General features: G+C 40.2%; 1 protein-coding gene across 4 annotated transcripts in view; it reads left to right on the top strand.

The window, feature by feature from the left end:
• LOC135089549 (prominin-1-A-like) overlaps positions 1-12,500 on the top strand; it is a 25,444-nt gene that overhangs the window by 190 nt on the left and 12,754 nt on the right. For all 4 annotated transcript variants that reach the window (XM_063985223.1, XM_063985220.1, XM_063985222.1 and 1 more), the window contains exons 1-5: positions 1-432; positions 7,632-7,687; positions 9,018-9,226; positions 9,459-9,646; positions 11,139-11,234. The exon at positions 1-432 is cut by the window's left edge. In XM_063985223.1, the coding sequence (XP_063841293.1) occupies positions 1-432; positions 7,632-7,687; positions 9,018-9,226; positions 9,459-9,646; positions 11,139-11,234 (981 nt within the window). The remainder of the gene's footprint in view (positions 433-7,631; positions 7,688-9,017; positions 9,227-9,458; positions 9,647-11,138; positions 11,235-12,500) is intronic.

The raw sequence follows: 12,500 nt of genomic DNA, 5'->3' as shown, positions 1-12,500 counted from the left end.
ACACAGTGATCCCGCTGCCGCAGGTCACCGTGGGTCTCAAGGTGCTGCAACAGAATGTGACCGAGAGGAGTAAGGAGCAGCCCAAGGGTGTGGCGGTGCTGAGCATGGCAGAGGGAGGCACCGAGGGGAACAGGTCCCTGGTGTGGGGCAGGGGTGTGCCTCCCACGCCACCTTTTACTACCCAAGACGCCCCACACCCTTTACCACCGCCCGTGGTGACCGTGTCCAGTCGTCTCCTGTATAAGAAGGAGGAGGAGAGGGATAGTGGCTCCAGGAGTGCCTTCGTGGATGACGTTCCCCTGCGTGAGATCGAGTTTGACCCCGTGCCTCCAGGGGAAATGTACCGCACGGACACCACGCACGCCCAGTCCACCATGTTGGCCTGGGCGGGCGCCTTCGTCTCCCTCCTGCAGCCCGCCAGCATTCCCCTCGGTGTGTATCACTGTAGACCCCTGCCCCATGCACCACCACCTGTCTTGGCTTACGTGTCACAGTACGCAGAAGGAAGGAGTTTTAAGATATCTGTTACAAGGTTCATTGACTACTTAATCTATCATCCTCATTCTGTTATTACTGTCATTAACGTCGTTATCGTCTTCAACATTCGTCTGTAAGCTTCTTCTTCTTCTTCTTTTCTTTTTCTTCTTCTTCTTTTATTATAATAATGCATATCTAATTCTTGTCACCTGCTTCTTCACCTCCTCCTCACATGATTGATTGATCGATTCACTAAAATAAGGAGACGCAACAGTGGTCATATGGCGCCCTTTAGTCCAGTGATAGAACATAACCTCCTCCAATCAGTCATCATGCATATCACCTGTCGTCTTCAGTATCATAATAGTAACCACCATCATTATCATCAGTAGGAGCAAACATACTCGTGTCATTAGTACTACATAATCACCAGCAAGCTTATCTACCGGTACTACTGTAATATTAAACAGGTAGGGATGCAGGATACATATCTACACTTATCCGCAACTTATCGCAGACGACTACGCGTTACGCTGCTTGATCTAAGGCATCGGGATAAACGGGGTCATATGGAGTGAACAAGGAAGAATGCAGAAGTAAGGTGACTGTCCAGTTCGTTACTACCAGCTGATGACACTTAGCCTCTTAAGCTGAAATCCACAAGAAATTAAGAAAGGAAAGAGAATAACACATTTTATCAAGTCATTAGAAAAGAAAACAGCACCGAAGGGAATCTGCAGAAGTAGGGTGAGAGTTTAGTGCCGTCAGCCATAGCCTCTCTCAGCCTCCTTTAAATTGAAACCCACACGAGAAATTAAGAGAAAAGAAAAGAACACACTTAATCGGATAAGAAAACGGCACAAAGGGGAATACAGAAGCAGGATAAGAACTAAGTGAGTTGTCATCAGCCACAGCCACTCCTTAGTTTCTCTTAGCTTCCTTTAAGTTGAAACCCACACTAGAAACTAAAAGAGAAAACAAAATGACACACTTTATCACCCCAACGGGAAGGAAAACATCAGCGAAAGGGAATACAGAGAGCTTAGTGCCATCAGCCAGAGCCACTTTATAGCTTCTTTTAGCCATCTCATAGCTGAAACCGACACTATGTTGAAATAAGACAGAAAAGAGAATAAATAACACACTGTATCGCCTCATCAGAAAGGAAAACAAAGAAAAAAGGCTATACAGAAGTAGGGGTGACCATTCAGTTCGTTAATGCCAGCTACTGACACTGTATCGGTCTCCCTTAAGCTGAACCACACTGAAAATTAAGGAAAAAAAAAAAAAAAAACTTCATCAGAGAAAACAACAAAAAAAGGGAATACAGAAGTAGGATGAGGGGTCAGTGCCGTCATCCATAGCCACTCTATAGCTTCTTTCATCCTCCTTTAAGCTGAAACCCACACTAGGAATTAAGAAAATAACACACCTCATCGTCTCAACAAAAGGGAATACAGAAGTAGGTGAGAGCTTGGTGTGTTGCCATCAGCCATAGCCACACTAGCTTCTCTCAGCCTCCTATAAGCTGAAACCCACACTAGAAAAAAAAAAAAAAAAAAAATATGGGAAGAAAAAAAGTCTTGGGTATCTCAGATCATTCAAGCCAGTCAGTAGCACCGGACCATAAACCTCAATACGAAATAAACAGGCTCTTCCATATATCCAGGATGTAAAGGGGTGACTGTATAGAGCACGTATTTATGATAACCTACTATCGGTATCCACTAAATGCAATCGAGGAAGCCGTATAGAGATAAATATCCCCTGTATTTCTAAGGGAGGGACTTAACCTAAATGGCAGCAGAGGGCAGAGAAGGCACTAGGCACCGAGCGGCAGACTGGAAGAGAAGTTAGTGGGCTTCCGTTCTCACTCTGGCGGGGATACCACGAACTCCCCATCACACACACAGACACACACCCACACACACACACACACACACGAGAGTAGTTAACCAAACAGTAAAGTCTGCGGGATGCATTGTTGTATATAGAAGGTGGTGCGTGTGTGCAAGAAAGCAATATATTAAAGAAAGCTGCAAAATTTGGTATTCAAATGTCGTAGGTACATAAATAAGCTTGACTCAGCCCTGTAGAAAAAAGAAAATAAGCATACACACTCATACACACACAAACACACACACACACACACACACACACACACACACACACACACACACACACACACACACACACACACACACACACACACACACACACACACACAAACACACACACACACACAGAAACAGACGTAGATAGATAGGTAGATAAATATTTTATTGGCCACAACGAGAAGTCACATTAGATATGAACATAACTTCCTAAAGAATATACATATTTACATAAACAAAATATGACCCACACACACACACACACACTTATCCCCACAAGGTTTTCACCATTCTAGGCAAGGACTGAGGGGAAAGTGCGCGCATCTATTTTTCGCTTTTTTTTTTTTTTTCTTATATGTTTGTGTGGTTTTCTTCTTAGCTTAGCGGGTTTCCGTTATCTTTTGTTATAGCCTTAGCTTCTTTTCTGCAAAAAAAAAAAAAGAAAAAAAAATGCCACCGTATTCCCTACGCATCATATAAGGCGACTAAAAGGGACGAAGTGAGGGGACTGGGAAACCCCTCTGTGTTTTTATTCGGATCCCAGCCTGGTAGATAAAGAGACAGGTTGATAGATAGATAGATGGGTAAATAGGTAGGATGGATAAATAGATAGATATAAAGAAAGATGGTTTGATAGGCAGATAGATAGGTAGATGGATAGGTAGACGTATTGATATATAGATAGATAGATACGTAAGTAGGTAGATAAATAGGTAGGTAGATAGATAGATAGAAATAGATAGGTAAACAGATAGACAGGCAGATAAATAGATGAATTATTATTATTATTATTATTATTATTATTATTATTGTTGTTGTTGTTGTTGTTCGGAGATATTACGTGTCCACTTTTGTCTTCTGACTTCCCCCTCAGCTTTCGAAGACAACATGAGAGAGGAAGGAAGAGAAAGAGGAGGAAGAGGAGGAGGAGTAATAAGAAGAGTAAAAAATAGTTGGAGGCGGAAGAGGAAGACGTACTGGAAGACAAAGTGGAAGAGGAAGATGAGGATAAGAAGGATACAGAAACCAATGAAAGGCGTTACTTGTCACAAAAAAGAGACAAAAACCGATAAACCTGCTCGTATATTTTCCCAAACCACTGCCTTACGTTAACCAAGTGAAGCCTTATGGAAACTAAAAACTAAAATATTTCAGAGCTTACCACTTTACTTAGTCACTGTCAAATCAACACAAAATGAATGGCGATAAAATAAAACCAATAAACTAAACAGACCAATCTATGCCATGCCGAGACAGAGCAGCAAAAACGCTCTATAAGACAACCGATATGAATTAGATAGAACAAGGATGCCGTAACCAAGCTTACTAGTAATAGATCAGTGAGCCAGAATTGATAGCTCGACTCTTTGAGTGCTGATGACAATGGGACACTTATTACTTCTTATGGACAATTTGAAACAATTTTACTGAGCACAAATATAATAACAGACTCTAAGAGAAGTGATAGATAATGTTCCTTTGCTATTAGTGGTGTCTTTCTATGTTATACTAACACTAGACCATTTTATTAAGCTTAGGGAGAAGCCACATCAGTCAAAAGATTAATAAAAACCGCGACTCCCTGACCTCAATGATGGCACGGCGTTAGAGGACCTCACAAAGTTCACCGTATGCTATGGAAATTCTGCCACTTATGCGTTATTGTAACGATGCATTTAGCTTAGTAATTTGTTTGTCACTACGAATCCCTGATTAAAAGGAAGACACGGCGTTCCAGGACTTCACCCAATGATGTAGATACTTTGTCACCTATGCATTATTGTAATGATGCATTTAGCGTTGTAATTTATTTGTCACTACGATTCCCTTGTTATAAAGGAGACACGGCGCTTCAGGATCTCACCTTTATGCTGTAGATACTTTATGATTTTACACATGCTTTATTGTAATGGTGCAATTGGGTTTGAAATCTTTTTATTTGTTATCGTGACTCCCTGGTGAAATAAGGCACAGTACTCAATGACCTCTTTAAATTCACTATATGCTGTGGATGCTTGATGTTACTAACCTATGCGTTACTGTACTGATCTATTTGGATTTCGAGTTGTTACTGCGATTCGCTCATTATAAAGGAGACAAGACGTTCCAGGACCTCACTAAGTTCACCATATGCTGTAGACACTTACGTATTGTTACCTATTGTGTTATTGTGTTGATGCATTTAGCTTTGGGTTGTTTTTGTTTGTTTAATTGAAGAAGAAAAAGAAAGAAAAAAAATACATGGCGTTTGAGGACCTCAATGAATTCACCATATACTGTAGATTATTTGTGTTACCTACGCGTTATTGGCACTTCATTTTGAAATCCTTTTGCTTGTTACTACGACTCCCCGATTATAAAATAAAACACGGCGTTAAGGACTTCACCAAATTAACTATTACATGCTGTAGATATTTTTAATTACATATGCTTTACTATGACTACGCTTTATCTTTTGGGATGTTTTATTTCAGGTTATGGAATCTTAACTTTTTTTTTTTTTGTGATTCTCGTTGTGGCACCAAAAACATATAGATAAATAAGTAAACAAAACAAACACAGACAAAAAAGAAACAAGCAGACGAGCATATAAATGAGTTAATAAACAGATACATAGGTAAACAGATAAATAAGTAAATTAATTAATTAATATAAGTAAGGATATAAGCAGGATGTAAGTGAATAAATAAGTAAACAAAAGTCAAATTATGAGCATCTACTGAACGTCAATAAGCAAAAGAGAGAGAGCAGAGCAGTGTCAGTTCACGCATGGCTCTGCTTGGCCCTCGTATCTGCGTCGTGGGTAAAATAATCCGCTTCCCAGTCTTACGTTACAAGTTGCACGTGCGAAGAAAATGGAAGGTTTGTGTGTGCTATGGATGAGAGAGAGAGAGAGAGAGAGAGAGAGAGAGAGAGAGAGAGAGAGAGAGAGAGAGAGAGAGAGAGAGAGAGAGAGAGAGAGAGAGAGAGCGTACTTGAGGTGAGGTGGGTGCACAAATTACCTGTCTCATTTTCCTTCTGAAATGTGTGTGTAGGTTTTCCGTGGGTGGCGGAAGGAGAGGATGTGTGTACGAGGGAGGGGATGGAGGAGAGAGGGAAGGAGGAAAGAAGCCTTACTAGCACGAACACCGCTCTCGTCTCCCTACTGCTGCTTCCACGTGACTCGGGAACACAACTCGAAGGGATGGCGTTCATTCCAAAATGATCGTACACGACTATTTCAAAATACTACCGGGAACACTTGAAGAATTACTACATTATATCCAGAAGTAGCTATGTTGTTTTTTGCCTTGATAGTGGTGTAGATGGCGTTGATTTCAACTATTATCGTACGCGACCATTTCAAGATTCTACCGGGAGCAAGTCAAGAAATTAGATTATCATTTCTTGCTTTGATGGTGGTGTAGATGACGTTGATTATAGAGTTATCGTACACGGCCATTTTTAAATACTACTGGGAACACCTGAATTGTACATTATATCTTGGAATACCGAGACTATCGTTTTCTGAGTTGATTGTTTCAAATTGTGACCTTGATGGTGGTGTAGACGGTGTTGATTCCATTATTATCGTACACGACCGTTTTAAAATACTAGCGAAGAGACTTAATAAATCACTACATCATATTCAGGAATGGCTAGCTTATCTCTTTTCTGAATTGATGTTATGAATTAAAAAGTTGATGATGGTGAAGGTGTCAATTCCGTTATCACTGTTCACGAATTTTTTGTTTATTTACTTATATTTTTCACACTACCATGAATACATGAACAATTATTATTATTATTATTATTATTATTATTATTATTATTATTATTATCATTATTATTATGGTTTATTAAGAATTAAGTTCACTTGTTAGTTAGTGAATCAGTTAGTTAAAGAGTTCGCTACTCGGTTAATATTTAGAGTATGTTAAGTTAGGACCATTGGTAATTAGTGTAATGAGTGAGTGAGTCAGTTGGGTAGTTAGTTAGTTAGTTGGTTATTTATTTATTTTTTAGTTAGTTAGTTAATTAATTAATTAGTTATTTAATTAGTTAGTTAGTTAGATAGTTAGTCAGTTAGTTAGTTAGTTGGTTGGTTAGTTAATTAGTTAGTTAGTTAGTTTGTTAGTATCTTGGTTGATTGGTTGGTTATTTTTATTAATCAGTTATTTATTTAGTTAGCTAATTAGTCAGTCAGTCAGTCAGTTAGTTATTGAGTTAGGAAGAAAGGAAGGAAGGTGCGTGTTTTTTTTTCTGAATAACAGAGGAATGACGCGGCGCTCGAGGAGGGGACACGGTAAGACGAGGCGGGAGGGGAGCAGAGGGGAGAGTGAGGTAGGGAAGGCATTACAAAAAAAGTGTGGGGAGGGGGATTAGTAAGCATTACAGAGGTCACCACTCGCCTCTACAAATCATAGAAGTGCCACGCAATATTTTTACTGGTTACCACACACACACACACACACACACACACACGCACACACACACACACTCATACACACACACACACACATACATACACACCTGGATGTAATGAGGCCACCTTTCCTATTTCTTTATAGATTCATTAATATTATTAGCTTTTCTTTTTCTTCCTCTTTGATTTAGTTAGTCTTTCCCTGTTAATTGTATAATTCGTTAATCAATTAATTAATCCTTTCTGTCTGTTTATGTTTTTGTTTGTTTTGTGTGTAAACAAGTTTGCATTCGGACATTTATTTGCCAGCATTGAAACCTTAAAAAAGTAAGTAAATAAGAGAGAGAGAGAGAGAGAGAGAGAGAGAGAGAGAGAGAGAGAGAGAGAGAGAGAGAGAGAGAGAGAGAGAGAGAGAGAGAGAGAGAGAGAGAGAGAAGAAAAAAAACAGAAAAAGACCTGCAATAATTGAATAACTGGTTGATTCAATTTTAACATATTAACTATACATATAATACTATTTCTCAGTGACATCTTTTAAGGAGAATTCTGTAGTTATACCGTGTGTTTCATTGCAGCAGTTTGTGCGTTGCGCTTTTTGTTTCTATTGTTATTGCTCTTCCTTCTCCGTGTTTCAGATCTCCTTCGAGCAGCCCTGGAGCAGCAGATATCCGGGGAGGATCTGATCAGGCAGGTGCGTGTGTTGACTCAGGCAGGGATGTGTAAACTGGGATTCTTCCGTCTTCCTCTTCTTCTCTTTGTTGTTATTGTTGGTGCTGTGTGTGTGTGTGTGTGTGTGTGTGTGTGTTTCTTCTCCATCCTTCGGAATATTTCTTTGCAATTCAACCTCTCTCTCTCTCTCTCTCTCTCTCTCTCTCTCTCTCTCTCTCTCTCTCTCTCTCTCTCTCTCTCTCTCTCTATCTCTCTCTCTCTCTCTCTCTCTCTCTTAATTTTTTGTTTTCCTTTTTTTTTTCTTTGCATTTTCTGTTTATTTCAAATTTCAATCCTTTTCGTTGTTGTGTATTTTCATTGTTACTTCTTTTTATCTTCCCGTCATTTCCTTCTCCTTCTTCCTTGTCTTCCGTGTGGTATCTTTCATTTAACGTTACATCTCACATTTTACAATTGCTTCCGTCCTTATGTATATTCGCTCTCACTTCTTATTTCTTCCCATCATTTCGTTTTCTTTCCCTCCGTCTCGTCATCCGTATAATATTCTTTACCCATCATTACATCTTGTCATCTGTAATAAATAAAATAAAAAAATAAATAAATAAAAAAAGTTAACTGTTTATGACGTGACGCTTCCCATGAATAATAACCTTAGACGATCTTACAGACTAACGTAAAACTGCAGACGTTTACAGACTTTCATTTAACTATTCGATTTCACTTTGAAAGGAGTTTGTCTCAGCATTATGTTTGATTAACGTAAATGGGTGATTTTTTTTCACTCATTTGTAATTTGATTTCTCTGAGAGGCCAAGTAAAGTCTTACAAACATTTCTCTGTCTTAGTCAGATTTGTTAGGAATAAAAACATAATGACCATTATTTCCTTCCCGTAACAAATCTCTGTTGATTAAATAATATTCTTAAACTGTATTAAACAGTTCTGTTACAAGCCGAGAAGCCATAGTAGTCAAAAGATTAAATAAGCTTTTACTTATCTACCAACTCCATCACCCTACTTGCCGCAGTCACGTCTTTTTTGAAATAATACTCTTAACTTGCATCAGACATTTCCGCTAAGCTGAGAAGAAGCCATAGCTCCATATTCTGAAACACTTCTGCGTCGCACCTCCACTACTTTCAAAATGCTCGAGCTGAAGTTACACGGGTTATTAAGGGTGTTTCTGTGATTCTAGCGACAATATATATACATTATTAACAGGAGAAGCACTCGTGAGAACCCGGCTAATCACCTCTGTGGCCTTTGAAAATAGTTGTGGTGAGAAAGCAAAGTGTTTCTGAATAAGGCACTACAAGATTAAACATTTCCCCACCTATCATTCCTTCGTCCAGTCCCTGAAGGTTGAGCCGGGCTTCATGGCGTGTATGGGCGTCGGCTTGAGCCTGGCCATCGGGGTGCCTGCTTTCGGGCTGTTCGTGTGTTGCTGCCGGCTGTGTGGGCGTTGCGGCGGGAGCAAGACGCAGCACCACCACACCTCCTGCTTCAACTGCCAACGACGGACGCTGACTACCTGCCTTGCCACCATCTCCCTCTCCGTGCTGTGAGTCGTGGTGGTGTTGGTGGTGGTGGTAGTAGTTGTTGTTGGGAAATACACTAATGATTTTATTTTGTTTATTTATTTATTTATTAATTTTCTCAGTGTTGTGGTACTTTGGTACTTAGAGGGATATTGAGTTTTGAACATGATAATAGTACTAGTGGTGGCGATGGTGGTGGTTCCACGATCTGTTGTTCCTGTGATGGTTATGATGGTGGTGGTGGTGGTGTTGCAGGCTGGGCGTGGTGATGGCGGTGGTAAGCAACGAACGCCTGGGGTCCGCCGTGGGGGTGGCGCAGCGCAGCGTGCACAACAACGTGCGGGACCTGGACACGTTCCTCTCCAACACCAAGATGCAACTCCGCTTCCTTGTCACCAACGCCTTTGAGCAGACCTCTGACGCCATCTTCAACGACCTCGATGGTGACTCACACACACACACACACACACACACACACACACACACACACACACACACACACACGTTTGAGAATATGGTCCATATATGTTTGTTCGTCTTCTTATTTATTTATTTTATTTATGTATTTTTATGTACGTAATAGAAGCTCTGGCCAAGGGTTACAAAAAGGTGAAATAATTAATATAAAGAAGCTGTAGAGGATTCAGAGGTCAGCAACAAAGTTGGTTTCAAGTCTTCAAGACTTATCATATGAAAAGAAATTGAGAAGTTTGAACCTACAGACGTTGGAACAACGAAGGGAGTGAGGAGACCTGGTTGCGGCGTATAGGCTGATGAATGGATTAGAAAAGTGGACCAGCAGGTTTTGATAACATGGGATGTAAGAAATTCAAGAAAACATGGAAAGAAGTTGAAAAAGGCCACCTGTAGAAGGGATATTAAAAAGAACAGTTTTCCTCAAAGAATAGCTTGGATAAAGATGTGGTTCATGCAAGGTCGATTCATGATTTCAAGTCCAAGTTGTACGATAGTAGATATAGAGACGGAACAGTACGAGCGTAGCTCCCCTTCCCGTATACCACAACTAGGTAAATACAACTAGGCAAATACACACACACACACACACACACACACACACACACACACACACACACATTTTATTTATCTTTAACCACATTTTTTTTAATCAAATTCCATGGAAACGGAAAGTTCTTAAACTATAGAACTTTTAACTTGGTTACTTTCAATACCCTCCGGGATATTAATAACGCGCTATTTATTTATATATTTATTGTAATTTTTTTATGTATTTGTGAAAAAAAAGTTCATAAATAGTATGATAGATAACTGGAATTGCTTCAATTTTCAAATTGTTAGTTCAGAGGCAGTAGGGGCATTAAAGAGACCAGGAAAAATATGAACATGCATTGAGGTGAACACAAACATTGACGGAGTGTACGTAGAGGGAATGCCTCGTGTAGGCCTTTTGGCTTCTTGGAGCTTCTTTTGCGTAATATTTTTTTCATGCTTTAGATTATTGTCAGAGATTATTAACAGGATTATCAGGGATGTTTTTATTTCCCCGTTGATGGTGTTGTCACAATGACATGAAAACATTCTTGGAAACCTCAGTAACTTCCAATAGAGATTAGACTCCGAAACGTTTGAGGATATAATCCATATACTTTTGTTCTTCTTCATATATATTTTATATATGTATTTTTATTTACGTGGTAGGACCTCTAGCCAAGCGATACGAAAAGATAAAAAAAAAAAAAAAAAAAACACAGGTGCCGGTCTCGAAAGATTAGAACCGAAAGGGATTACCTAAAATTGGAGGAAAAGTGTCTTGAAACCTTCCTTCTAAAAGAGTTCAAGTCATAGGTAGGGGGAAATACAGAAGCAGGTAGCGAATTCCGGAGCTTACTAGTAAAAGGGATGAAACATTAAGAATACCGGTTGACTCTTGCATTATGGAAGTGGCCTTTCTTGTAGACATTGAGTACCTCCTGGGGCGACCACTGCAGCGAGAACTGGCGGGGGAGGCCCAGATCGAGGTGGCTCTGGACTCCCTCTTGGACATCAGCAGCAGTGAGTATAGCCTATGACTCATTTTTTCGTCTTGTACAAGGGCCCGTCATTATTATTATTTTTTTTTCGTATCCCATACAAGACTTCTTTGTATTTATTTATTTCATTTATCAATTTTCCCATTATTTATTATTTGTTTATTTATTTGATTTTTTTGTATATTCATTTATTTATTTGATTTTATTTGCTTATTTATTTATTTTTTTTGTAACTTCACTTTATTCGTGCTTCCTACTAAAGCACTACTGATCTTTGTTTCCTTTTTTTTTTTCTGTCTTAATGCTGTTTCACTTCCTGTTTCCGACGACTTATTGTGGATGGATGGGTTGATGGATGGATGGATGGATGGATGGATGGATGAGTGAATGATTTAGTACGTAAGTGTGTGAGTAGATGAGTCTGTGGGTGGATTGATAAATTGGTGGATATTTGTATGGATATGTGGATGGGTGGGTGGATGGATGGATAAGTGGGCGGGTATGTTGATGGCTGGATGGATTGTACGTGAGTGGGTGGATAGGTAGATGATTAGTTGGGTGAGTACGTAGATGGGTGGATAGATGGATGGATCGATGGGAGTCAGGAGTTGGATGGATGGGTGGGTAAGTGGATTGTAAGGTGAATGGGTATGTGGATGAATGGATGGGTGATTTGGTGGGTGAGTGGGTGGATGGATGTGTAGATGGCTGAATGTCCAGTGGTAGTACTGATCTCAGGAGGGTGTGTGTGTGTGTGTGTGTGTGTGTGTGTGGGTGGGTGGATGGGGTGAGTAGGTGAACGAATAAGTGGATAGGTGGAATGGTGGATGGGTGAGCGAGTGTAAAGGTGGTTGGATGGATGAGTGAATGGATGAGTGAGTAGAAATTTATGTGGGTTGGTGTGGGTGAGTGAGCAGATGGATGGATGGATAAGTGGTTGGGTGGATTGGTGGTTGTGATTGGATGGATGGGTAAGTGTGATTGAGTGGATGGATAGATGGGTGGGTGTATCCTTGGGTGGATGGTTGAGTGGAGGGTGTGGATGAGCTCTGGATGGTGAGTTTGGGGTAGGTGAGTGGATGATTGGATGGATGGGTGGGTGGGTATGAATGAGTTAGTAGGTTGGTGGAGAGTCAGTGGGGAATGGATGTTTGGATGCATTAATGAATGGTTGTGGATGGATGGGTCAATACGCAATGGATGGTAGGGTGGATGTGTTGGTAGTGGATGGGGTGGAGTGTGGATAGAGTGGATGGGTGAGTGTGGGCGGTTGGATTAGTGGGTAGGA

Source organism: Scylla paramamosain, chromosome 33, assembly GCF_035594125.1.
Source record: "Scylla paramamosain isolate STU-SP2022 chromosome 33, ASM3559412v1, whole genome shotgun sequence".
NCBI classification, from domain to species: Eukaryota; Metazoa; Arthropoda; class Malacostraca; order Decapoda; family Portunidae; genus Scylla; species Scylla paramamosain.
Note: the sequence above shows the minus strand (reverse complement) of the source record. Positions and strands in the feature narration are given on the sequence as shown.